The sequence below is a fragment of the Pocillopora damicornis genome, chromosome 1 (assembly GCF_964200805.1).
Source record: "Pocillopora damicornis chromosome 1, jaPocDami1.2, whole genome shotgun sequence".
Taxonomy (NCBI): Eukaryota; Metazoa; Cnidaria; class Anthozoa; order Scleractinia; family Pocilloporidae; genus Pocillopora; species Pocillopora damicornis.
Window position 1 is genome coordinate 20,471,973 of NC_142670.1, and position 27,466 is coordinate 20,499,438.

General features: G+C 37.6%; 2 protein-coding genes and 1 long non-coding RNA gene across 3 annotated transcripts; 2 read left to right on the plus strand and 1 right to left on the minus strand.

The window, feature by feature from the left end:
- The first annotated feature begins 1,510 nt into the window (after positions 1-1,510).
- LOC113666905 (uncharacterized) lies at positions 1,511-11,955 on the plus strand. Its single transcript, XM_027182708.2, has 17 exons — positions 1,511-2,275; positions 3,076-3,422; positions 3,552-3,716; positions 4,085-4,198; positions 4,429-4,560; positions 4,938-5,034; positions 5,130-5,348; positions 5,636-6,012; positions 6,330-6,497; positions 6,865-6,975; positions 7,206-7,325; positions 7,806-7,896; positions 8,288-8,671; positions 9,191-9,316; positions 9,692-9,814; positions 10,087-10,446; positions 10,823-11,955. The coding sequence occupies exons 1-17, from the start codon at positions 2,203-2,205 to the stop codon at positions 11,509-11,511; spliced, it is 3,696 nt and encodes a 1,231-aa protein (XP_027038509.2). The 5' UTR covers positions 1,511-2,202; the 3' UTR covers positions 11,512-11,955.
- LOC149052682 (uncharacterized) lies at positions 10,726-13,662 on the minus strand. The gene is made up of 3 exons (XR_016186325.1): positions 13,496-13,662; positions 12,310-12,369; positions 10,726-11,357 (listed from the first exon to the last, which is right to left on the minus strand). It is a non-coding gene; the product is annotated as an uncharacterized LOC149052682 (long non-coding RNA).
- Positions 13,663-14,119: 457 nt separating this feature from the next.
- LOC113666906 (uncharacterized) lies at positions 14,120-27,466 on the plus strand. The gene is made up of 17 exons (XM_027182709.2): positions 14,120-14,235; positions 15,267-15,613; positions 15,998-16,162; positions 18,237-18,350; positions 18,762-18,893; positions 19,312-19,408; positions 19,917-20,135; positions 20,675-21,051; positions 21,511-21,678; positions 22,095-22,205; positions 22,782-22,901; positions 23,212-23,302; positions 23,450-23,833; positions 24,088-24,213; positions 24,611-24,733; positions 25,038-25,406; positions 26,071-27,466. The coding sequence occupies exons 1-17, from the start codon at positions 14,163-14,165 to the stop codon at positions 26,700-26,702; spliced, it is 3,648 nt and encodes a 1,215-aa protein (XP_027038510.2). The 5' UTR covers positions 14,120-14,162; the 3' UTR covers positions 26,703-27,466.

Consider the following 27,466-nt stretch of genomic DNA (forward strand, 5'->3'; position numbering starts at 1 on the left):
GCCCCATCCCCACCCACTCAGGCATGGGGCTGAATTTCTATCCCCTTGGAGACAGGAGTTAGATATCAACATACGGTTTGTTATTCCGTTTTGATTGTGTAACGCCACTGAAATGACCTTCGCAGCCAGAATCCGGTGGAGCAGTTATCTCTAGATTACAAAATTTAGAAATAGATAGCTTTCTTTTAACAAAAGTAGATTTCTAAAGGAGATTCTTCCAAACTAAATCAAAGTGTACCTTACTACTGCTTTTATTTATCGATTTCAATTTTTTCCTACTGATCAGATTAAGTTAAATCTGTCGTCTTGATTTCTAACCTCGTTTAAGCTCAAGTAATCCCTGGCTGCCTTTTTCTCAATGGAAGTTGAATTTCGTGCAATGTCAGCTTAGATGTCTTACCTAGTGGATCTTTACTTAATGAGCATAGCGAAAACCTTTCGACGTATACACCTTATGAGACGTTTTAATGTGTAGTATCGTTGAGTATTCTAACGAGTTGAGCCGTATTTTTACTGCTTTTTTCTGCCAAGTGTTTCTGCTCATTTCTCATAAGGTGAGAAAAGCAAAGTGGATTGGGAAGCTTAGCCCGCGCAGCCGACTGGTTTAACAGGTTTTTTACAACACGCAAAATGAACTAAAAATTTTTAGTTGGAAGATCAAATCGTAAATGGAACCCAGAGTGTTGCCTGAAGATATTCCTGTGATTCCTTCATTCATTTCCATACTTTTAAAATCAAAACTGATATTTTGCGAAATCTTGCTTTCACTTTAGCCCTAATTTCCTTCCTGTGCAAAAGGCTGCACACCGCTGAAAGTGCTTAAGACGAAATCTTGTTAAACCTTACGTTTAATGCTGCTTAAGGTGGAATTCAATTAGCTAGATCAATGTTTTATTCGTTATCAAAGAGCTTAATTAAATAAAAGATTTGAATCAAGAATTTGACCTTACTTAAGTAATATTACACTGGCTTTATATGGATCGATTAATTACCAATCATCACGTCAGGGACATTATCGATATCACTTGTTTTATACAGGATTACTTCATACGTGTTTTACCGCGCATTTACCGATTTTTGTCTCATAAGGATACTGAAGTCATTAACTCATTTTGACCGAGTTCCTTTTACGATGTACCTCTTTGGTAGAGGATTCGAAGTACTAATCGCAAGGTCGTAACTTGAACCTTGTTTCAAACAGATGGAATTACTTAGTCTGAGTATTCCTTAGTAACGGAAGTGAAAGATCCTTTTTTGTTTTATAATCATATCTCCACAAAAAGCTAATTTTCTTTTGTCATTTCTCAATGCAATTGAAATGGGTATAATTAACATTTGAGATTAGAAGATATACATTTTTGGGGGAGAGAGAAACGTGAATGGAAGGAATGTTGTCAAGAATGCGATAAAATAAACGATTGTTTTAGAGGGGCTAACCACCGTTGCATAACGCGTTTTGAACACTGGAGGTGGGGTCAACAAGTTTGACCTCTTTTTAGCTGAACACAACGAGCAAAGAAAATTCTCACAAAGCCATTCTTGACGTTAAAAGTTTCGCCTTCTTTCGTGTAGGTAATGAGCTAAAATTATTTTAACAAACTCTATCACGTATATTATTTCGTTTCTTGTAGATTATTTTCAAGGTTTTATTCATAATAGAAGAACATAAAGTTGTTTTTGCATGTCTGAATTTCTGATTTTGGAAAATTGCCTGAATTAAGAGGAGCTAAGAATATCACAATCAGAAATATGTGATTCCCGTGAAAGGAGAATCCACGTTTTGATCAGTGGTGTTTCTTCCCCTCAAGATAAGGCAATGTTTTAAAAAAATGGACATAGAATATTTTTTCCTTCGCCCCTAGCAAAGTAAAAGAAATGCTGTAATAGCTGCCAAAATTCCCGACGGGCAATACAAATGCTGCACAGCTTTTGCGTGTTCTCGAGAAATTAACTGTTTGGCAAAAATTCTTGCTCTATTTGCCAATGGCATTGGGAATAAGTAGATTTTACCATGTCGCAATTGCTATTGTTCAAGTGACCTCGTCAAAGGAATCTTATGCAATAATGTGCTGAAACACGCGATTCAGATACTTTACGTAAATGATGATTACGCAGTCGTGTTACATCTACCGTAAATTCATTTGCCTCTTGGAGACGTCTCCACTCCAACAGGGGCGTACACGTCGATGACACAGTGAAGAGATGATGCTGTCTGCAAGGCAGGGAGCATTGTTGTTGGTTTGTTTCTTCATCTTTGGTGGCGTCCAAGGAAAAGGTTGGTTTCTCTGAATCTTTCAAGTTTTACCTCTCACTTTTTTCAAGTCAGGCTATTATATACCTTTCATTAGCGTTATTTAGTAAAGCATTAATCTAAATTCAGAGCTTCGTGAATTCTTTTATAATGACACACCCAAGCGCAACGTGATACATAAAATCTTGTTAAAGGGAATACCGTGCACCACCAAATAAAGTTTCGCATCTAGATGAGCTTGAAAAATGCAATCGCAATATTTTGATTATTTAGCCTACAACGAAGAAACTTCTGTAATTAGGTTGGCATAGAAAGAAATGGTTGAGGGGTCTGGGAAAAAATATTGAAGGAAAAATAGGTGAACGATCGTTCATAATTTCTGAGACTTGCCAAGGAAGACAATTACAAAAACGTATAAAAAATTCAATTTTGTTGAATATTTACAGTGAATAGGTGCAAGTGCCTCTAACCCCTTTTACAGTGATGAAATCATAATCTAATGACAGCGTAGCGGATACTAAAAACTCCAAGAAAATATCCTGAAATATTCTCAGTAGACCTTTTTTACACATCTAGAATATTTGCTATTTTTGGTTAAAAGAAAAAGCCACCCTCTGAACAATAACTAGCAAGCTTGGCCCCCTAAGCGTGATGAAGTGTATGGCATTTCTCATCCTTCTTGTAATTTTGTTGTTCATTTGGCTTTTTGACATATGTGATTAATTCGGTTCTTGTTCAACCGAAAAAAAAAATTGGAAAGGCATTCTTAATTCGCAGATATGTAGTACTATTTTAGATAATCTAAGACCATAATTTCTACTTAGGAGTGCAGAGAGGAAAGATTCACTTTAGTCAAGCCGACGACGATTACCTTTGCCAATATGCCACATTTACCAAAAGTTTCACCAAGGGTATACCCGTACGGGTATTTGCTTCAGTCAACCGTGGAAATGGATCGTCCAGTGTATACGATTCCATTTTTGTATGGGTGGAGGATATAAGATTCGATCGTTTCAAGGCCTGTGTTGTTGAAGGAGGTCGAGGAAATGGAGATAATTTCACTATCGACTGGTTTGCATTTCAAGGTCCACAGACAGGAGTTCAACAAGGTGAAACAATGTTTAGTAGATTTACTACAGGATCGCAATGCAACCGGGTGACTTTTCCAAAGGTAAGATATTTTTTACCTAATTTTTCGAAGACTTTAGGGGTAATTGGTGTAGAGAGTTGACTTAGACATATGAAGTAAGAAACAAATAATATGTAACGTTTCTTCAACACTTAATTCCCTATAATTCAGGGCTTTAAAACAATTCCAAAAGTTCACGTCACTGTTGAGCACAGAATAAAGGACCAGAAGCATGACGCTATGCTAGTTTGGATCGAGAATATTTCTCCAAGTGAATTTGAGGTCTGCCTTCGTGAATCCAGGGTATTTGATGGATCTCATGAAAAACTCAGGGTGGTAAGTGATTGCTTGTACAACCGTTATCTTTTTCTGTGTTGTTTTTTCATTTTTTTCCGGAGATGTACAAAATTTGTGCATACAAATAGGTATAAATTGGTTTGTCTCCTTGCTCATCCATATGCAGTTCCTCCTCCGTTGTTTTCTCTATTTCAAATTACTTATTGTTATCATCGTTATAATCAGTATAATTTCATATATTTTCTCAAGCATTAATATTATGATTATCATCTTTTCAGTCTGTCGCTCATTTAATTGTGTTGATGTTGTGGTGCTCGTACTCAAATCAATTTAATATGGATGTGCCCAAAATTTAGTGTTTAGCTCGCCAAAACTTAATGAAAATTGTTCCTTTTTTCTTGTTCAAGGACTGGATGGCTTTCGAGAATTATCCTTCTTCCTGGAGGTGTAAAGAGTCGAAAAGCATCATATTTTCATCAAAGGAGTTACCTGCAGCACAAAAAAAGTATGCTCTCTGTAGGGTAAGTCTACTTTCTTCAAAATTATTAGTTAATATTGTAGTGACATAGGCGCAGTAGGTTCTTGTCTAAGAAACTCCTGCCTTAGTGCGAGAGCCAGGAATGACGGAGGCCATAATCTTTTTTCTGTTCACTTGATCTAAATTAGCTTAACACAACACTATGCCTTTTTTCACAGGATTCAAACTTAAATCAGTTACTCTAATTATGTATATTCTTTTATTTATTGACAGACTATCAAATTTGACGAGCCATTTTTTACGCCGCCTGTGGTTCTCACGACTGTTTTCAATGCTGCCAAAGGAAATAAGTCGCACGATGGCTGTAGCCCAAAGTATAAGGAACCTTTAATCACCTGGATGGAGGTGACTTTAACTTGAAATGTAATATCCTTTGCACATCACTCATAAATTCGCCTACCATAATGGTTGAAAAGATGCGTAATGCAAATGTTCGATTGGAGTTAGTGACTTCTGTTTCTTGGCTCATGTCGCCCACTTCTTAATCACATCATTCTCCTTATTTTTCTGCTTTCCTGGTGTGTTTAAGGTAATTTTCTTCTCTCGATTTTGTGTGAGTTTCTTTTCTTCCCATTCTTCCCTTGCTCATTTTCTTTTTTGCCAAATCTTTTCTTTATTTCCTTTTCCTTTTGTGTGCTTTCCTCCCTTTTTGTTGCATTTTTTTTGCTGTTTTCCTTTCGTTGTCTTTTGGTTTCTGGAACTCTTGCACCATCATGTTGTAGGAAGTGACCGCGAAACATTTTCAAATTTGTATGAAAGACTGGGCAGGATACGATAGTCAAAGGAGTGACGTGTCCATAGACTATTTGGTTATTGGGGGTAAGTATGAAAATTATTTCATGTTTTCTTTGACGTCCACTCCTTATTATTAAATGTAATTTAGCAATCATTTATAATATTTCTTTCGTTTTCAGACCTTGATCCGTGCAGAAATGTTAACTGTACCTACGAAAGCTTTTGCTTTGCTTATACCCCCTGGAGATTTGATTGTATCTGCAAGGATAACTGCCCATCATACGAGGAACAAGTCTGTGCTTCCAACGGTCGCACGTTCAAAAACATGTGTTTCCTCAAAAAAGAGATTTGTAAAACACGTGGAAACTACACCAACTACCATCCAGGAAGCTGCAGAGGTAAGCAAAATACGCAATGAGTGGTTTGCAGAGTTCAACTGACTTACTTTTTAGCCATCATCTTGCCCTTATCTCTGCTTTAATTGCTAAAGTTATGTAGTAACCTTGTTCTAACCACTAATTGGCAAAAACATATCTTTCCAAGCAATCATGGAGAACATATTGGATACTTCAGTTGGTTACCTGTTTGAGACCCTCGAGTTTTCCCCTTCCCACAAATTAACTTTCAAATAAAGACGCCACTTTTACCTGGACTTAATCAAAGATGGTTTTTATCATGATTGTAGGTTTTCCGATGCAGAAAGGCAGACACGAGTTCCAGAACACACCCTCGTGGGCAGAGGATCAGTGTGAAGTGATTGATTTTAAACCCTTCATTTTCTATCCTCAAATGAAAATTTACGTACAACTGACTGTCAATCACTTCAACTATTCTGATGATACTTTGGTACACGAGGCCACCACACCTTGGGTCGAGAGCATCAACACTACTCAGTTCACAGCCTGCGTTACGCGAGCTGGAAGGAATGACTACCCTGCAGACAGCTTTGCTTTAATTGACTGGATGGCCTACCAGGGAGCCCCACCTGGAGGAGTAGCAGGCGAGGAGATGTTCTTAACTTGGTGGACTGGGACCACTTGCCGAACCGTTTCTTTTCCAAAAGTACGTTCTCTGCTGTATTCACATTTGAGATCAAGCTAATAGTTCATGGGTTGACCCTTTCCATTTCACAACACTTCTTTTTTCTTCCTTTCCTCTTCTCTCTTCTTTAATCAGTTTAAGGGTCATCGCGGTGGCTATTACCAGATAGCTAAAATGTTTCTTTTTCTTGTTTTTATATTGCCCCGTCCCCAAAACCTTTAGATATCTTTACGCTAAAAACCGCTAAGACTGGAGCTAAATCAATAACTTTTTTGGTTCGTTTCTTCTCCTTTATATCAATCTGACCTAAACCGTAGGATTTTCTTTTTTTTCCTTAGGGGAAGTATTCTGAGCCACCACAAATCTTCACCACAGCTGTCCATTACAGATCAAGCCTCAGGCACGATGCTAGCACCGTGTGGCTTGAGGATGTCTCCACGAGTTCTTTTCAGATTTGTCTTAGGGAGCTTCAAAACTTCGCTGGAGTTCATGATGATATATCAGTGGTAGGAATTGTCAAATTCAAATTTAAAGTTGTCTAAAACATATGGAAAACCGAAAGCACTCGATTCGTGCCAATCTGGGTCTAATTCGATGCCATCTTTATTTTTGGATGTGTCGTTTATTCGCTGTCGTTTCATGAAATTTCTCACCCTCCACAGCAATCCGGTACGCTCATTACCAGCTCTATTTTCATCTCTAAGAATCTTAAATTTTCAACATTGACTCATAAAATACACGACTTTACATAGTATCAGTAAAAATGAATAAAATGAATGCCTAATGAATGTGAATTTGATATCAGAGAGAAAATTTGATAGATACCAAGTAAAAACGATAACTGATTCTTCGTCTCTTTATCTTTTGGATCAGAACTGGCTTGCAATTGGCAAAACACCTAGACCGATGGTTAAAGAGAGCAGCGAAGTCATGTTTCCGAATGTTGGTTTGCCATCAATAAATTACAACTACGCTTTCTGTAAGGTGAGTGATGTATACCCTAATTCAAATAAAGTTATATTTCGTTCTGGAAGCCTTTTGTTGATACAGAATCAATTTTCAATTAATTTTAATCGTGTATTTATCTCAAACCTCGCTGGGGAACTTTCTTAACCAAGAATATGCCTAGCTGAGACAATCTGCACTTGGGATCGCCTATCCTTAAGGCAGTAAAAGAGGCTAATCGATTAATCAATTATTACTTCTATCAAAAGGATGTGAGTTACCTTCAGTCGGCTTACACCTACCCACCAACAATATTGGTAACTGCCAGACATTCTACCAGTGGAGGCAATGCTGCAGCAGAGTGTAATGGAATCGTGAGCTGGATCGAGGTAAGCAAGTGAAAATGGAATCCTTCTTTGTTTTTGTTTTTCTCCTCGTTGACGCTGCTTCTACACTCTTGTAATAGTTTATATCTCATATTTGTTACTTTATTTCTAAATTTTGTCTTAATCATTAGTCATCTTTCATTTAATTAATAGACAGCTGAGGTATTCGTAAAGAAACAATTTTTTTCGTGCTTATTGGTTGAGGCGCATAAGGATGATGTTTAAAACCTAACGGTCCTCAAAAGCTATGGACTATTACAGGAAACTTACGTACCGATGAAATTTTATGTTTCACGGATGCTAACTTGGTGTTGTGAAGTATCAAATACCCTTATAAAGCTTCTTTGTTCTTTTTCTTTGTTGCATCTATGTTCTTTTTCATTTTTGTTTGGTTGTTCTCTGTTTATTTCCGTTACTCCTATTTGGGGTTTGAGTATGAGAATTTGTATTTAGTGTATCTTTAATAACTTTTTCCCTTCCTAGTCTATCACTACTTCTGGATTTCGAATCTGTGTCAAAGAACTGTATGTACAACGCTTTGACCCACTAAATGTGTCATACGCAGTGATGGGAGGTAAGTAAAATATGATTTTATAGTCCAATGTTCGCTCAGTGTCTTTGTGCCTCTGATGACCTTAGATATAAAGTTGTGTTTCCTGCATGTTCAGAAAAATAAGCCAGGATAGACGGAGAGGTGAAGAGATGGCATGCATCGATGATAGAACAACAGCAACAAAAATAAATTATTCTGAAATGAGAGGGGATACATTTATAAAAGTTTATGCCCTATCTATGGACTATAACTTAAAATTTCATTCCCGTTTCACAGATTACTTATTGTTTACCTCACAAATTATTTTATGCAAATTTGCGTTCGAAATGATTGCTTAGATAAAGGAACAAGTATAATAGATGCTGAAAATCTGGATACAATAAACGAAAGTGTGTTATCATTTAATTTATAGAAAGCATTTGCGACGACGACTGGAATTATTTCAGAGGGTATTGCTATAGACAAGTGGCTGCATGTGATTCGTGGGGCAGCAGCCAGGGAAAATGCGCCACGCAGGGAGCTAACCTTCCAAGCATACACAGCCAGGAAGAAAACGTTTATGTCCAGAGTCTGCATGGCGGAGAGCACTCTTGGCTAGGGCTCACTGATATCAACTCAGAAGGGAAGTTCGTGTGGAGCGATGGGAGCACATTTAAATTTAAGAACTGGGCGAAGGGCCAACCAAACAACTATGGCAATGAAGATTGTGTTCATACTCTTGGCTTCCTCAAAAACCATCATTACGAGTGGAATGACGTGAACTGTACTGATTGTCACAGATTTACCTGCAAGAAAGGTTGGTGAAGATAACAATCATTTCTATTGCTAATGGGATATCAGGCTAATGGGAGAGCACACCTAAAATTTTCTGAAGGTACACATATCACAGTCGGCTTAGTGTTATGGATAGGGAATGTAAAGAGCAGTTTCTGGAAATTTGTAGAATGCTTAGTCATGTTGACACGCATAATTGAACTTCTGATGACACAGCATGGAAATTTCTAGAATCTTCATCAAATTACGTAATTTTGATGAAATTCTACCAGAATAGTTGGTTTCTAAACTTCCAGGATGTTCTACAATACTTTGTAAATGTCTATTTCTCGTTAAGAAGTGCAGTGTAGGAGTAAAGTGTTCTTTCTGTTGGTTAAAGTTAGCTCATCGCTTAGTAAGCATAATTTACACATGAAGCTATCATCTCCATGCACGATGTTGGTTAACGCATCTTCTCTTAAGTTGGCTAGCTTTAGTTTGGGCTGCTTTATATTTTTAATTGTCTTTCGAAAATTCCATCAAAATTTTTCTTCCCCTGCAGATTATGATGAATGTAGAGACTTCAATTATCACTGCCCGCATGATTCCCATTGCATCAACAATGAAGGCTCTTACACCTGTAAGTGCAATAAAGGATTCCGTTTGGATGCAAACAAGAACTGCGAAGGTTGGTTTAATTCTCGTTAAAAGGGTATTCTAACGTTATTCATTTAGATATCACTGAGTTTCATTCGTTTCTTTCTTCCTTTTTTCGCAATTCAATCAACAATTAACCACTTAAGAGCCTCGTAAACAAACTCAGAACGCTTCTCTTTGGTGAACACTCGTTAATCGTATGTTTCAACCTATAAACAGAACTCGATACCGCTGAGATCTGACAAATGATGGTGTTACATTAAATGCCCCATTCCTTATTTTCTGTTGAAACACACAAAACTGAGTAAATACCAGGCACCATTTATACTGGCAAGAGCAAGTTCTCGCTATTGGACTATACAGTCATTGTAGCTAATTTGCTATTATCTTTCTCATCTGGAAACAGATATGAATGAGTGTCGATTGGGAACGTTTACGTGCGATGCCCAAGCTGTCTGCGAGAATATTCCTGGCACCTACAAATGTAGATGTTTTCCAGGGTTGGCTGGAACCGGAAAGACTTGTGGCGGTAAGTATAGAGCGCACCAAGGTTTATTTCCCTTCTTCCTTTAAGTGACATTTTACACTTCATGTTGGGCCATTTTCAATGTTCAGTAGTGATAAATTGTTTAACACGTTGTATCAGCTACACAGTTTTTCTTTCACTGTAATTCGTATACGGTATTCTTTAAAATTATTTTTTTGCATAATCACGACAAACAAGATTAAAAAGAAAAGTGAATTTTGATGCAGTTTAGACTGGAGTTATGGGAGAGAAGCTTATTGTTTTAAATTTCACAGCACCGAACGCCACGGTAATACCCTCCTGTGCAAATGTGACTGTTGTCCAGTCCGATTCAATGGGATATATTGAGTCAAATGAGCCTGGAGTTTCAGTAACCTATAAAAGCAAAATGGATTGCACGTGGAACATAACCACCAATGGACATATTGAACTTGTATTTATACGTTTGGATACCGAGGATAAAGTCGACATCGTTACCGTGTATAATGGCCTGTCACGATCTGCTCCAGTAATTGGTACTCTGTTTGGAAATACTCTCCCCAAGCAATCTTTGACAAGCACGTCCAACGAACTTCTCGTGAAATTTACTTCTGATGGCTCTAAGGAATTTGGGGGATTTCGCGCACGTTATCGAGGTAGGGTGGTTTTGAGTAAGAAACACACGTAAAGTATATTATGTAAAGGTAACAGGTTTTTTTACGAAAACTGTGGTGCTGCGTTGGTGGGGTATAACAAGATAATTTGGTTTCACAAACCGAGTTAATTATTTAAATCAGCCACCGTAGAGAGTTTTTAAAGCTGACTGAGTCGGTAAATGTGATGATTTCTTTAGCGGAATTTTATTAACGTTGTTGTCAATAATTCGCATTTTCCATGCCAGAACAGTTAGACACAGAAACCGATAAAACGCACAGTTACGAAGGATTATTTTATTTTAATTTTGACGCACTCATGCTTGAATTTTCTTTACTTTGTTACCCGAGAACAAAATATCACTTGCTTTATTGTCAGCTATTACCGATGGAAGCGTGCGCATAAACAGCACCAGCCGGTCAACTGGCAGAGTGGAAGTTTTCTACGATGGCAAATGGGGGACCATCTGCGACGATGCCTGGGACTTGAATGATGCTAACGTAATATGTAAACAGCTTGGCTACAAAAGAGCCATACAAGTTTATAAGGGCGCTCAACATGGCGAAGGAAGCGGACCAATATGGCTCGACGACTTGTCTTGTTCAGGAAGTGAGTCCTATCTCCATGAATGCAGACATCGAGGATGGGGGAAGCACGACTGCACTCATAAACGGGACGCTGGTGTGAAGTGCACCCATGGTTCATCTGTTGTTCGGTTAGCGGGAGGATCCCATCACTATGGCCGTGTTGAAATTTACGAGGGAGGCAAATGGGGCACCGTGTGTGACCACACCTGGAATTTGAATGATGCCAATGTCGTTTGCCGTGAGTTGGGCTTTAAGGGTGCAACCTCCGCACCTCGTGGTGCGGCTTACGGGCAAGGCGCGGGTCCTATTCATCGATACCATATTTCCTGCGAAGGTAAAGAGGAATCATTGCTGGACTGTCCGTATGAGAATAGGAGCTACTACTACTATTACTACTACTGGGGGTGGTATCGCCGTAGGTATCGTTGGTATCACAACTGCGGTCATCATGAGGATGCAAGTGCTGTTTGCCATAATTAGAAGACAGCTCCCATAAAACACACACACTAAAGCAATGATATCTCAGTTCCTTTCGATTTGTACACAGAATTCTGTGCTTAATTCTTGAAGGCAAAAGCTTTGGTTAAACCAACGATTTAAAATCCGAGTAGTAAATGGCTAGAGCATATACCATCGTTAATTATACTTGCAATCGCTGTTCTATGGGACTTTAAAGATTCAAAACAAAACAAGTGTTAGTAGAACGCTATCATTTCGAATGTCGAAATCAATTATTTTTCATTACAAACTTCTTATGGTACTATTCTTATTTTGGGTTTAAATGTGAATTACTGAGAAACGGTCACATTCATAGAAAAACGTGTAGATTCATACTTTAGTATCCTGTCATTGAATAAAATTCTACAATATATTAAAAGAGAAACGTATATATAGTGAATAAATTTGTCAGACCAGAGGAACAAAGCGGTCTGAAGTTATAAATAATTGCCTCATGCAACTCTGCGTACATGGTTTAACCACAGTGAGATTATATTGTGCAAACCACGCGGCATGCAAAACAATAATTGGAAATGACAATTTTATGAAAGGATATTCTGGAATAACATTTTTTTGTGAACAAAATAAATCGGTTTGGTTGAACGCACTGATAAACATCTCAGTGCCCAAGCTCCCTTCCCCCTCTATTATTTCGCATAGGGGCCCACTCCCCCTTTCCCTCCGTCTTTGAACTTCTATCCCCTCCCCCGATACATTACTTCTTCTTTATATACAAATTTTGTTTAAAGGTATAACATGATTTCAGGATATCGAACTCACGTGCCCCATTCAATTTGCGATTACGCCACCCACTGGAGCAAGCGTCACTTATGATATTCCCTGAAGTAAAAAAAAAAAGCATTTGTCAAAACTAATTAATTTTACTCTTTTTTTTCCGTTTTCTTGACTCTTGACCTCGTCTGAGCGTAAGTCATCAAACACTTATGAATGGATCTTTGAAAGCAATCCAAGATGACTTTGATATCACGTCTGATAAATGTTGATATTCTAGTAGTATCAGCAAAAAGTCTTCAATTTTGGCTTTTCATCAGTTGATTCAAATCCGTTAAACGATTGACGATAATGAAACTCCTGATCAACTCCACCTATATTCTTTCGACTCCTTTGAGAATTTGTATACTTAAACAAACATGAGATTTGCTCTTGGCCCGTGCATATAAAATAGTGGGACTTTTCCTTCGTCTAATCCTGTGTAAGAGACCGAGCTAGTCAAAGTATTGCAAGCATCTTTGCATTTATTTTCTCGTTTATTGCCGTGCTGTCGAAGTATTAATTTCAATTTCAAAAATTAAACGGGGTTCCTAAAGTCACGAATGAAATGTATATCATGAGGAATATCTTTGTTCCTAAACTTGCTTGGCTTTAAGTACAAGCCTGAACCTTCTTTCTATCAACTTGCAGAATTATTAATATTTTTGAATGCAGTAGCACGGCAAACACGTCAACCTCGAGCCGGAATAAGACACTACAAAGTTAATAACAGCGTCCTTTTGATAGATTTGAAGGGTTCCATATACGTTGGAATTTAAAATGGGGAACGTTTATTTTATAGCGCTACATTTCTTTGTTGTCTGAATTACCGACAATAATGAGGTTGTAATCAAGAATGTGACCTCAATTAAGGGCTGATATATCGGCCTGTTATCAATCACTTATCATCCTTTGTTACATAACAATCACTAAAGATGCCATCTTCCATTCCACGTCGGGCCATCGCACAAAAGCACCAAGTCGACAGCAAATATCTAGCCGACTAGAATAGTCTAATAGTTATGATTTTATAACAGCTCAGTAGTAGAAGATTCGAAGTATCGATCGGAAGATCAAATGTTTGAATCCTACCTATTCTTCCGAGATGTCACGAACCAGAAAAAAACGCACATACATAGAGATAAATACAATATTTGTCTCTCAGTTTTTACACTGTGCTGTTTGGGGATTTTACCTTCTTTCCTACAACAGCGAAAATTGCATACATCAGAGAGGAACAGTCATTTCGATCATTTCTTGTTTGGTTTGTACAGACGTGCCGCACCATTCAAAATTCCTCGTTAGGGTCAAACTCAGAAACCTTTTTTTTAGGCGCACTTGAAGACACTTGCGTAATACACTGTGATATGAAAATGGGAGTAACTTATGACGCAGAGACTTTTTACAAATATGGAAAGTATCGTAGTAAAGTCGTTTTTGTGGAAGGAAATGGCCTTCTATTAGTTGCCTGCAGTGCGACGATGTTGAATTTTTGTGCAGAATGGGATTATTTTCTTTCGGAGAATTGCACGAATTTGAGTCACTCAAAATGATCCGGTTTTAGTACTACATCTCAGAACCACCCTTAATGGAAAACATCTTTACTCCGAATAAGAGAGAAATCCCGTTTGACGCCAATAGAAAAATAAGTAGATATTCCTATTTTCAATTGTTCTGGTGACCTCGTTAAAGCGCAATCTACCCACATTGCGCTGAAACAGATAATCCTAAGACTTCCCATATTGCGCGCGCACTTGCTATGGGAGATATGCTATCACTTTACCAAATCGTAAATTGATTTGTTTTTGAAGAAGTCTCCATTCCAAAGGAGTGGCGTTCACGCGACGTTATACATTGCAGCCATGGTGCCTTTTGCGAGGCAGCTATTGTTGGTGCTAGTAACTTTCTTTATACTCATCGGTGTCGAAGGAAATGGTAAGTTTTTTTAATGTTGTTGATTTTATTTTCATCTTTCACCGCCCAGTTTTATGCCTTGTAAAACTTCAGTAGTATTAAGGATCGGAAGTTGCGAAGCTAGTGTCGAAGCAGATAAAGCTGAATCGTTCCTTTAAAAATTAACTTTTATTTCTGAAGATTAGATAAATTTTTTTACGGTGTTTGCCGGCTAATCGACAGTCCCAACATTTCAGTTTTATCAAATTTACACGGCACTCAGTGGCTTCAAATACAAGTAATGCAGATACAAAAACTTACTCATTTGATATTTATGACATTTTGGATCAATACTCATCTTTTTCTAAATGGTTGCACAACTCCCAGTATCTTGAACAATAAATATATAACCGATACTCGCAAAAATAATAAACCATCTCTCCTGGAATGAATAACTTTGTGAAATTAGGTTGAAGCAAACGAATAGTTCATTGCAAAAACAGATTATAAAATATTAAGGAATTTCGAATATATCTTGCAAACCATCGCCTCCTTCTTCGTTAGCTTTCCTCTTCATTTCTGTGAGCGAGGCACTCATTCCTCTCCGAGCGCACGTTTTATTATATCTCCAAAATGAAGTAACATTTCCGAAATAGTGAAGTAATGAAAAAACAGCTCCAAAAAGTTGGATTTTGATCTGCAAAAGTGACCTCTACCTTGTTATGCCCGCATTGGAACCCCAAAAATTATGATTTTTATTGTCAGTTAATGACGTTGAAAGGAAACAGGAACTCTATTGTCTTACTTCATCGCTTTGGTTGATTGGTTCCTAAAACTCGCGCCACCGCATAAGCCGATAAATCGCAAGTTAAACGGCTAATTCTACTTGTCACGGCTCCTTCATGTCCCTTTGTCTCTCAGGCTCCTTTGGCAATTTGCTTGTATAATTTGAGTTCTTACGTTCAGATTATTAATTGCGACTGTATGCCTTAAAGATGTATCCCAAATACCCTTACATTTATCATAAACGGCATCATGGGGTTAACTAAGCTGAATTCTATAATTTATTTTAGTCATCGAGAGAGGAAAAATTCACTTCACTCAAGCAAATGACGATTATCTTTGCCAGCAAGCTTCATTTAGCAAAAGTTTTAAGAAGGGAACACCAGTGAGCGTATTCGCATCAGTGAACCGTGGAAATGGATCGTCCAGTGTCTACGATTCTATATTTGTATGGGTAGAAGAAGTGAGCAATGTTCGTTTCAAAGCCTGTGTTGTTGAAGGGGGCCGAGGAGCAGGAGATAACTTCACCATCGACTGGTTTGCATTTCAAGGTCCACAGACAGGAGCTGAACATGGTGCAACGTTGTTCAGCAAATTTACTACAGGATCACAGTGCAACCGGGTGGCATTTAAGAATGTAAGATTGTTTGAGTTTTCAGAGACTGCGTGACCAATTGGTAAAAATGCTGGGTTTCATATGACCCCTTTATTCAAATCTCGATGCCTGCAGCTAATTGAATTTGTTTGTTGGGAATCTAAATGGGCTTTGTGTAAAAAGCCGTCTGCTTTGCCATCTTTTGTTGTTGTTAATTTTTTTTTAGATTTTTGATTATGTGCAGTTTTCCTAATCGAAGTGCCTCATGTATAAATGATTCAATAGAGTGACCCTTGATTTACCTTACTCTAGTCAATTTAGTTTTGCATCCATCTTTTGGCCTGGAAGATTCTCCAGAAACCATTTTTTCTTAGATAATGCTATTTTGCGACGAGTGACATTTAATTTTTTTTTTGTTGAATTCAGGTCTTCAAAACAACTCCTACAGTTCACGTCACTCCACACCACACCAAGAAAGGCCGGAAATACGACGCAATGCTGGTTTGGATTGAAAAGGTTTCGCCGAGCGAATTTGAAGTTTGTTTGCAAGAGTCAAGGGTATTCGATGGACTTCATGAGGGACTCAAAGTGGTGAGCCGTTATTCTTTCTATGTGGTCGTTTTGCCTTTAATACTTTTTGGACTTTGTTTCGTCGTGTAGCCTTTTTTATTTTTTCTATTTTTAATAATTGTCACACTTTGATTTTATATTCATATTTGAGGTTAGCCACAAATTCGTTAGATGCTCTAGTCCTTGTGTCTCCATTTTGTTTGTTTGCTCCAGTGTCTCGGTGATGTCGCTGTTATTTACTCTTTTTTCTTAGTTTACTTTATTTTTGATATTTTATTTCTCGAAACGAACTGCATTTTATAAATTTGTGCCGCTCTCGCTAAGAGCGGTCCTCTCGATTTCCCGTCGTAGAAAACTTTTTTTTTAATTTTTTGCCCATGAAAAGGGTTTAGGACACATGTTTCAAAATAGCTTAGTTGTTCTCCAATGCTTTTTTTGCATCGTACAAGCCAAAAATGATTTTTGGCAAGACCACTCCTGTGGACAACGATCAAAAGTGTAAATTTCAAAGATTTTGTCCAGCGCGCAGCGACTGTAACAATGTAGCTCACAGAATTCTATCTCGCTACAAGTTACAAGATGCATCCAGTTAGTTCACAGACAAAATATAGAAACTTCATCTGAAATATTTTTCTTACCAGCGGGATCAGAGGAGACCCTTCTCTGCGACCTTAATTTGCATATCAAAAATTCACTACTTTGTACGAAAGAATTCTCATAACACAGGCGTTAATCGGGCTGAAAAAAACATATCATTGCATAGTTTATACATCAATGAGGTCACGGATTGCCTCAAACCTGCGGGTATATCTCTAGCTTCCATCCACCAACTTCTGAAAAACATCGCAAATCGATGTGTTTGCTCAATTGCATTCGTGTCAAAGATTATTTGCATGATTCTGAAAATTGACCAATATCTCCTTTTGACCTTTCAAACTTCGTTCGTTTATCTTCTACGTTGAGGATTTTAGGTTTTCATAGCAGCTGAATGGAGAATAGATGCCGAGTTGTCCTAAAACGTTGCGTAAACGTCATCGGTCGTAACGCTTGCGCGTTTGCGTGACTTTCAAAGTAAACGAAAGTGATCAAAAGGCGCCTTCCCGATAATTTACGTTGAAATATCAGGTCATGAACTACGCACAGTGTGGAGAAGATCAAAATTAAAGAACAAACTTTGGCACTCTGGTCATAACAGACATATCGCGTTGCTTAAAAGGACACAAAAACAAGTTAAAATAGGTCACAGAGTTTATATTTACAAAACAAAACGCATACACTCTAAAACAATTCCTGCAGTTTCTCCCGAGATTTAGCACACGCAACCCGATGAACTCGCCCTCCTTTCTAAAAATTTGTTTCCGTCATTAATGATGTCACGCTCTTATGGACCACAACGGTTTTGAACGACAAACTCGACATTTCCCTGCGACCATCAAAATCAATTGGACAAACCCGGCTTGATGGATTGCGCGACGTGATTGTGCAAACTTTTCGTTTTGTCATACGACCTGTTTCGCGTTGGAACCAAAATTAGTTAATGTAACGAATTAGAATCGAAAGTGATTACAATGGACTGAAGAATTTTTCATTTTAACGAGAATTCTAGCTTTTAAAATGTTTACTTAATTCATGGTAAGCAAATATTGGAGTGGCTTTGGGTTTTTCAGCCCTGATTTGGAAAAAATAAAACAGTTATTAAAAATAAAAGAAAAGCTTTCTCCGACGGGAAGTCGAGAGGACCGCTCTTAGCGAGAGCGGCACTTAAGTGACGATGTGTTTATAATTCTTTTCTATGAAGCGTCAGGTTTTTCCCTCCTTTGAACAGATTTGTTTTGGCTTGTTATGCTTTTCCTTTTTTTTTCTCCGTTTGCCGAATTAAACTGTCTCGTCCTCAGATAAAAAATGCTCAGTTCAAATTACGTCCTCCATCCTTTGTATTCTCTTGTGTAGTCACCTACAAAGCTTATATTATATTATTATTATTATTATTATTATTATTAAATATTATTTCATCTTGACAAATTACTGTAAATGTTAAAAGGTTCAGACTCTCACCTTACTTTTTTTTTACTCATTTCATTTTTGTCATGTTAAGAACTGGATGGCATACGAGAAATATCCTTCAACTTGGAAAGGTAAAGAATCAAAGAGCATCCTATTTTCCGCAAAGGAGTTGCCCTCAGCCCAAAACAAATATGCCCTATGCAAGGTTTGTATTTATTATGTTTATGATTTATTTTGAGCTTACGGCTGGGTTTATTCATATTTAAAAATATGATAAGAAGCAAAGAGAAGGTTCTTCACGGAGATCAGGTTCAGATAAAGGTTCTACATGTATGTCAGCGTAAAGAAGAAAAAAGTCAGTGTCATTCGTGAGGATTTAAACTGAACCGGTTGCAAGTTGTTTTTTTTTTCCTCGAAATATTGTTTCGAATGACAATTAAACAAGGCCGAGGTTATTAGTTTTTTTACTATCGGGCCTGAAACTCCAACTGAAATAAAACCAGCTTTGTTTCAATTGACTCTACATCAAAATGTCACATCTACAAGTTTAATAACGCTTGCGAGAATCTCATTTGATAGGTTATAATTATTTCATTCTTTGATCTAAATTTAACAGACGATTAAATATGACGAGCCATTCTTTAAACCACCTGTTGTGCTTGCAACTGTCTACAATGCTGCCAAAGGTAACAAATCGAATGACGGATGTGACAATAAGGACAAAGAACCTCTACTTACCTGGATGGAGGTAGGGTTTGAATCACTTATTTATCAACTGATTATCACAGATGTAAATGAAATTCCGACAGAATGCAAGAGTTACGGTTAACAATTTCTACAATACGGCTTGTAAATAGATGGTTAGCTACACCGAATTGACGAGGAATTTGCATCTTCATAATTGCGCACTTGCCTTTTTTGTTTCATTTTTAATTGTTTGGTCTGTTCGTTTGATTGTTTCCATTGTTTTTTGCTTTCTTTTCCTTCCCCTTCTTTCCTTTCATCAAACTTCCTTTTTTTTCTTTTTTTTTTAGTTGTCAAAATTCTTTTCCTCTCTCTCGAACTTTCGACTGTAACTAATAATTGTTGACATTTTAAAACTCTTCTGTAGTTTTCAACGAATGCGCTTCATCATTTTGCGTTCATTTTATTTTCCTCTGTCTTAGGAGGTGACTAAGACTCACTTCCGAATTTGTATGAAAGACCACACAGCATATGGTCGCCAAAGAAGCGATGTGGAAATAGACTACTTCGTTATTGGAGGTAATAAAGAAAAACGGTTTCTTGATGAGCAACCAATTATTTTCCGAACGATATTCATTTATTCATTTTTTTAAAGATGCGAATAGTGAGATGCAAGGGCCTACTCTGTAGTTCTCAGTTGTCAGTTTATGTCTAACAAAAAATTCATCTGAGTGCAGGATCTTAGTATTATCATGTGCCTCGTTATCGGAGAGGACGAGCATTTCTGTTGCATGAAATACCATTGATTTTATATTATTTTCAATTTTTTTGTACCTGAAATTATTTTGTCAATCATAAGTATTGTTAGTTTTGTTTTACCTTTTTAAAATTTCTTTCTTTTTATCTGCTCTTGCAATTGTTCTTCCCTTTTTTCGATCGTGTAGTCAAACTCTGCATTCCACACATCCTTTTATCCACAATTCTTGACTGCCTCATATTGTTACCCTGTAATTTTTCTTGCTTTCTATTTATATCCCTTTATGCTTGAAAATATATGAGTTAATTTGTCATTGTTCTCTATTTTCAGATCTTGATCCATGTAGAGATATTAACTGCACATACGAAAGCTTCTGTTACGCTTATACTCCCTGGAAGTATGCTTGCATCTGCAAAGATGATTGCCCATCATACGAGGAACAGGTCTGTGCTTCAAATGGTCGAACTTTCAAGAACATGTGTTTCCTCAAGAAAAAAATTTGCGAAACACGTGGAAATTACACGAACTATCACCCTGGGAGCTGCAGAGGTAATGAGCATTACTAAGATTACCTGTTCGTCTGTTAGTTGAAGTCATCCGAAATATACCATGTTCTTCCCGACATATTTCTTTACATGCTTTTTGTGTTAATATCAGTTTTCTTCCCATGTGAAATTTCCACCACTTCACACTAAACAACTAATTTCTGTTTGAATTCGAAGTTTCTTTCATAACGACCTAAAAACCAAATAGAATTTGCTGTGTGCAATGCAATTTTGTGCTAAAATGGCACTAAGGGCAAGACTATAAGAACGTCATAGGGTTAATTTTTTGCTATCACAGTTTAAATTTACCCCATTCGTAGAGAGTAAATTCCATCTCCGTTTGCAAGGTTGCCCTGTTGTTGTTTTCGAGTTTGTTGTTGTTTTGTTTTGTACTTTCGTTGTATATTTTGTTTGTTTGATGGCCTAATTTTTCTATCATGATGAACAAACAAAAAAGTCTGTTACTTAGAACTGCAAACAAACATGCTGCTGTTACATGCTTCACTTCTTAAACTTAGCAGATCCATCAAAATTCCATTTTAGGTTTCCCAATGCAGAAAGGAAGACACGAATTCCAAAATACACCTTCGTGGGCCGAAGATCAGTGTGATGTAATCAAGTTTAAACCGTTCATATTCTATCCTCATATGAAAATATACGTACAACTCACTGTTAACCACTTCAACTATTCTGATGACACGTTGGTACACGAAGCTACCACGCCTTGGGTCGAGAGCATTAACACCACTCAGTTCACGGCCTGCGTTACGCGAGCCGGAAGGAATGACTACCCCGCAGACAGCTTCGCTTTAATAGACTGGGTGGCCTATCAGGGAGCGCCACCTGGAGGAATAGCAGGAGAGGAGATGTTCTTAACTTGGTGGACTGGAACTAGCTGCAGAACAGTCACTTTTGCAAATGTATGCACTACTCTGTAATTTTTGTATGAGATTATATGGAGTCGCATAAGACTCTCCTTATGTCTTAGTTATGGACAAAAATGTCCGGTTTCAAAACAGTCTTTCCTTGTGATAATTCACTATCTCATTTTTTTTTCAGTTCAATATTGACAAAAAAAAAAGAATTCTACCTCAAGCTATTGGATTATCTGATAGGTACTCAGCACATCTTGGAAGCAATATTTTCAATAAAAACCAGTGGAGGGCACATTTTTATAGATTTCAAGCGCGTGATGTCGACTAGTTTACTGCACTTCCTAAAGAATAAGCTTTTCATAGTCTCCATTCACTTCGTTAATCCAAGAAGCCATGTATTCCGATGACAGAAATTGGCTTCAAGGAGGTCGAGTGAACGAGTTTATATTGTGCATTATTGGTTTTCCCTCTAATTCAAAAATGTATTCTTTTCCATAAATTTAGGGGAAGTATTCTGAGCCACCGTCGATCTTTGCAACAGCTGTCCATTACAGATCAAGTCTCATGCACGATGCTACCTCAGTGTGGCTTGAGGATGTTTCTACAAATTCTTTTAAGATCTGCCTCAGGGAGCTTCAAAACTTTGCAGGAGTTCATGATGATATTTCAGTGGTAGGTTTTGTCAAGTTCCCGTGAATTCTGTAAAATTTACTGAAATTGAAACCCTCATCCAGCTACCGCCCTTAAGTATGACTCTTACTAACATCCGATGGCACACGTAATGACAAGGAGAGATAATAATAACGAAAGGATATCATTTCCATGCAATCATGGCACTTTGCAATGGGAAGTAAAAAAAATTTAGACTAAAAAAATTTTTTATCGGTGAATGAATTTGAATTTTGAATTTCTTGTTTATACTTGGCAATGCAAAACTTAGAGAGAACAATTTATGAAATAACGCAACCTGCCATTCCCCTGCAAGTCGGACACTAGTTTAAGACCAGCCTATTTAAAAACTTTAGTTTGACATGCTGCTGAACACCATTCTCTTTTCTCGCAACTTATTAATTATACATTTGTCTTAGAATTGGTTGGCATTTGGCAAAACACCAAGGCCAGTTTTCAAAGAGAGCAGCGTTGTCAGCTTTCCCAACTCTGGTTTGCCATCAATAAAATACAACTACGCTTTCTGTAAGGTAGGTGTTGCGTCTCTTCAAAAGAGTAACAATGTAGTTTGTTTTTGGATGAGTTTAGCACTGATAGAAAAAAATTGTATCAAGTTTCAACTATAGTAATCCCCAGTTGCAGTTTTTGTTCTTCTTCCTCTCACTTTTCTTTTTCTTTTTTTTACAAGTGATTTATTAACAAATTTACCCCTTTCTGATTAGCTAATTGGATACAAAATTCGAGCCAATCATGAGTTACCCAGTACTCTTGACTTTTCGCAGGATGTTGTTTGGACATTTTATAAGCTCCTCAGGGTTTTTTACCGGACAAGGAGCTGTTCAGTTTTTGCGACATTCAGCGAAGCACTTTTATGATATGCACCTGTGATGTATAGACATGATCCACATGAGGGCCATGATATATGCAAAGAGCCAAGACACACAAATTCGCCTTTGACTAATTGTTTTGATTTCATTAAATTTACATCAATTAAAGCTATCTCAGTGATTACCTTGGTAATTGAAATATTCCATTGGTGAATAGTTGGTTAATCTCTTGATTAACTTATTGACTGATCATATTTACTTACACTGATCCATATAAAGGATGTGACCTACTCTCGATCGGCTTATACCTACCCACCAACGGTGCTGGTCACTCCCAAGCATTCTACTGGTGGAGGAAATGCTGCTGCGGAATGCAATGGAATCGTAAGCTGGATTGAGGTAACAACATTTCCTGGAAAACGGTTTGTTAAGCCGCGGCTTTTTCCATCATCATTATCTTCCACAATAGGAAAGCAGATATTAACGCGTCGGCATGGTTTACTTTCCTAGTCTTTGTCCCGATATAATCTGATATTCTTTTAGAAAACCAGACGATACTTTGCCTAAACGTTTGCTAAGGTTTTGAGGCGTTAATCTTGCATTTACTGGGAATATTTTTTATTTATAGTTCTTAATCTTGAATCACGAATCTTTAGAATAATTACATTGATTCGCTAACCAAACAGTTTGTTTCCTTTTTGCTTCTAAGTCTATCACAACGTCTGGATTTCGAATTTGTGTCAAAGAGCTCTACGTGCAACGGTTTGACCCTTTGAACGTCTCATATGCTGTGATGGGAGGTGAGATTTATTACCTGCTTTAAACTTCTCGTGAGTTGCTCTCCCCGTGCTGATTGAAGTTTCGGGTGTTCCGAGCAATAAAACTTTACAAAGTTAAAAAAGTAAATGAATAAACGAAAAAACTAGCCCATTGTGTTTATTTCACAGACAGCATTTGTGACGACGACTGGAATTATTTCAGAGGGTATTGCTATAGACAAGTGGCTGCATGTGATTCGTGGGGCAGCAGCCAAGGAAAATGCGCCACGCAGGGAGCTAACCTTCCAAGCATACACAGTCAGGAAGAAAACGTTTATGTCCAGAGTCTGCATGGCGGAGAGCACTCTTGGCTAGGGCTCACTGATATCAACTCAGAAGGGAAGTTCGTGTGGAGCGATGGGAGCACATTTAAATTTAAGAACTGGGCGAAGGGCCAACCAAACAACTATGGCAATGAAGACTGTGTTCATACTCTTGGCTTCCTCAAAAACCATCACTACGAATGGAATGACGTGAACTGCACTGATTGTCACAGATTTACCTGCAAGAAAGGTTAGTAAAATGAGTGTGCATATGGCAGATCTGGCGGTTTTTATTTGAACGTTCAAATGAAGATTGGATGGTATAGTGTATTGTAGTAGTTAACAAAAGAGCGGGAGAAAATTACGCTAGATGCTTTGTTTCGTTTTGAATAGCTGTAAAAACAATTTCGAGTACATAAAATTTTCCTTTGTTTGACGAGATGTGATCAGCAAAATAACTTACCAAATAACCACCTATATGCTTTTTAACAATCTTTTTTTCAGATTATGATGAATGTATCGACTATAATTATCACTGTCCAGCAGATTCTCATTGCATTAACAGTGATGGCTCATACACCTGCAAGTGTAATAAGGGTTTCCGTTTGGATGCCAACAAGGACTGTGAAGGTTTGTTAATTTTAACAATAAATAGATATAATAATTAATAAGTACTTATAAAATATGCTGTCTTACAATTTCATATTTAAAAAGAGAGTGCGTTTGTTTCATTCACCTTTCATACCGTTTGGATGCCAACAAGGACTGCGAAGGTTTGTTAATTTTAACAATAAATAGATACATTCGATGATAATAAATTATAAAATATGCTGCCTTAGAATTTCATGTTTTAAAAAGGGTACGTTCATTTCATTTACCTTTCTTACCCCCTCGAAAGTTAACTTCAGTGTTTGACATAAAGGGATAGAATCGAAGTGACTGATCTTTGGAATAAATCAGAAAACTCATATCTATATCTGTATATCTCAGTGAAAAGCCGTTTTCTTATTCTTTTAATACGAAACAGATATGGATGAATGCCGCTTGGGAACCTACACATGCCATGTCAAAGCTCGCTGCGAGAATATTCCTGGTACCTATAGATGTCGATGTGCTCCAGGCTTAGCAGGAACCGGTAAAACCTGTGGTGGTAAGTTTCTGCAAAGTAATTAAACGCCCCTACTACCTTTTGTTTTTATTTTTTGTTTGCTGTTGTTGTTGTTTTTTTCAAACTTAACTTTCACACTTTTGTTATCGACGAGTTTGGTCTCTGTTTCTCAGCAGATTAGTTGCGTGTCATCGGCATAAACAGTAAAACTTTTACAGTTACTCTTTACTGATAGAAAGATTGAACTATTCTCACACTGATAAACTTAATTTTTGTATTGAATATATTGAAATGTAAGCGGCGAAGTCTTATATCCTAAACTTGTTTTCATTTATTAACTCCACAGCACCGAACGCCACCGTAATATCTTCTTGTACCAATTTAACTGTATGGCAGTCAGATTCAACTGGCTATATCGAGTCCAATGATGCCCCTGTACCTGGTCATGTGGAAACCTACAAAAGTGACATGGACTGTACATGGAATATAACCTCAAATGGACATATTGAACTTGTTTTTATTCGCTTAAAAACTGAGGATAAGGTCGATATCGTCACTGTGTACGATGGTGTATCACGTTCTTCTCCTTTGATTGGTACTTTATTTGGAAACACTTTGCCCAAGCAATCTTTGACAAGCACGTCCAACAACCTTTATGTGAGGTTTACGTCAGATATCTCGAAAGAATTTGCAGGATTTCGGGCTCGTTATCGAGGTAAGGAAAAGTTGTGATTTCTTTTACTCTTTTTTTACTCTCAATTATACTATTTCCTTCGCAGTAACTAAGCAATTTCATGGGATTGACTTAGAAGGAGACCCTTCAGAAAGACCTCAGCGCCTCATTATGTAGACTATGTTGTTGTTTCCACACAACAATTTCTTGTTTAATCAGAAAGTCAATCGCAAATTTTCTTTGACTCACAAACCAAGCTTCATCAGGGAATATTTTGTTGCCAGAAAGACAAGATTGTTATAATAGCAAAAATTTATGGATACTATTTAGAGGAATTTCATTTCGGATCTCGGTAATGAATCAAAGTTTTGTGTACTCAGGAACTTCTTTTTTTGTGCAATCGAACTGATAGCGTTATCACCCCATTCTATTATACTCTTTTACATCCAAATTTAATACCCGGACTTTATCGACTGGCGCAATGCCATTGAATTTGTCAAAAAAAGATAAATTACGCGTAAAATGGCCATAGGGAAAGTTCTCACATTATTGCAAATGATTTCCCCTTGAGGAAAAGGTGTAAAAAATTAAATAATACAATAATTGTAATGATAATAAAAAGACAGCCAGAAAGGGAGACAGTTAATATTTTAAGTTTATTTAGTCTGTATTCACCTCAAAAAAAAAATTGAATTTTTTTTGCCAGCAATTACTGATGGTAGCGTACGTATAAATAGCACCAGCCCATCAACTGGAAGAGTAGAGGTTTTCTACGATGGCAAATGGGGGACCATCTGCGATGATGCTTGGGACCTGAACGATGCTCACGTGATATGCAGACAGCTTGGCTTCAAACAAGCCTTGCAAGCTTACAGAAGCGCTTATCATGGCCAAGGAAGCGGACCAATTTGGCTTGACGATTTGGCTTGCTCAGGGAGTGAGAAAAATCTCCACGACTGCAGGCATCGAGGATGGGGAAAGCATGACTGCACGCATGGACGAGACGCCAGCGTGAAGTGTACATATGGCTCTTCCATCATTCGGCTAGCGGGTGGATCCCACAATTATGGCCGCGTTGAAGTTTTAGTTGGAGGCCAATGGGGCACTATCTGTGATCACACCTGGGACACCAATGATGCAAAGGTCGTCTGCCGTCAGCTCGGTTTCAAAGGTGCGACCTCTGCACCTCGAGGCGCAGCATACGGACAAGGCTCCGGTCCCATCCAAAGAAGCCATGTCTATTGCGAGGGGAACGAAGAATCTTTGCTGGACTGCCCACACTGTCCATCTCATCATTGCTGGCACTCTGAAGATGCGAGTGTAGTTTGTCATAATTGAACGTTAACTGATATTAAGACACCTTCTAACACTGAGGTCATGGATGTCCTTTTACCTGTAATAGTGGTTCAAGTCGGACTAATAGTAGTATTAGTTATTATAGCTGTAGTGGTAAAACTATATGTGATTCGTCGTTTCCGTTCGGGTAGAAAGAATTTCATAGTTAATAACAAACATTACTGAAAACACAGCAGCTTTCCTCGATAATTAGAGCACAACTGTGTGGGAAGCTTGCAATCAGCATATGGATAATAGCTAAAAACGAGAACAAAACGAGCCTTGACACGTGCCACTCATGACGTTTCTGGGGATTCAGTTCACTTTGAAATGAATAAAAATTGGAAACCAATTAAAAAAAAAATCGCTAGTCGATCACTCTTAGCTGCCCACAAACTCTTATTTTGTTTGTAGAAAAATCTATATCTTATGGAAGTCAACTGTCCATGATTTTGCAACTCTAGCTACTGAAAACGAAATTTGTCTGACATTGCGAAAGTTTTATTTTAAAGGAAGATAAGCTAGAACTAGAATATCGTAATTAAAACTCTATCACGAAGAGAGACCTAGGATTCGACCATTTGTAGAAGGCTCAAGATAATAACTGGATTTCATTTTGCAGTTGATGTGTTATTGGCTACATTAAATAGGTTGAAAAGTTTTAGATGGTTTTTCTCATGTTTGAAAATAATTGAATTTACTGGAAAGTGGAGTTGTTGCAACATATTAACATGAAATGCAACAATAAATTTTATTGATATGTAAAA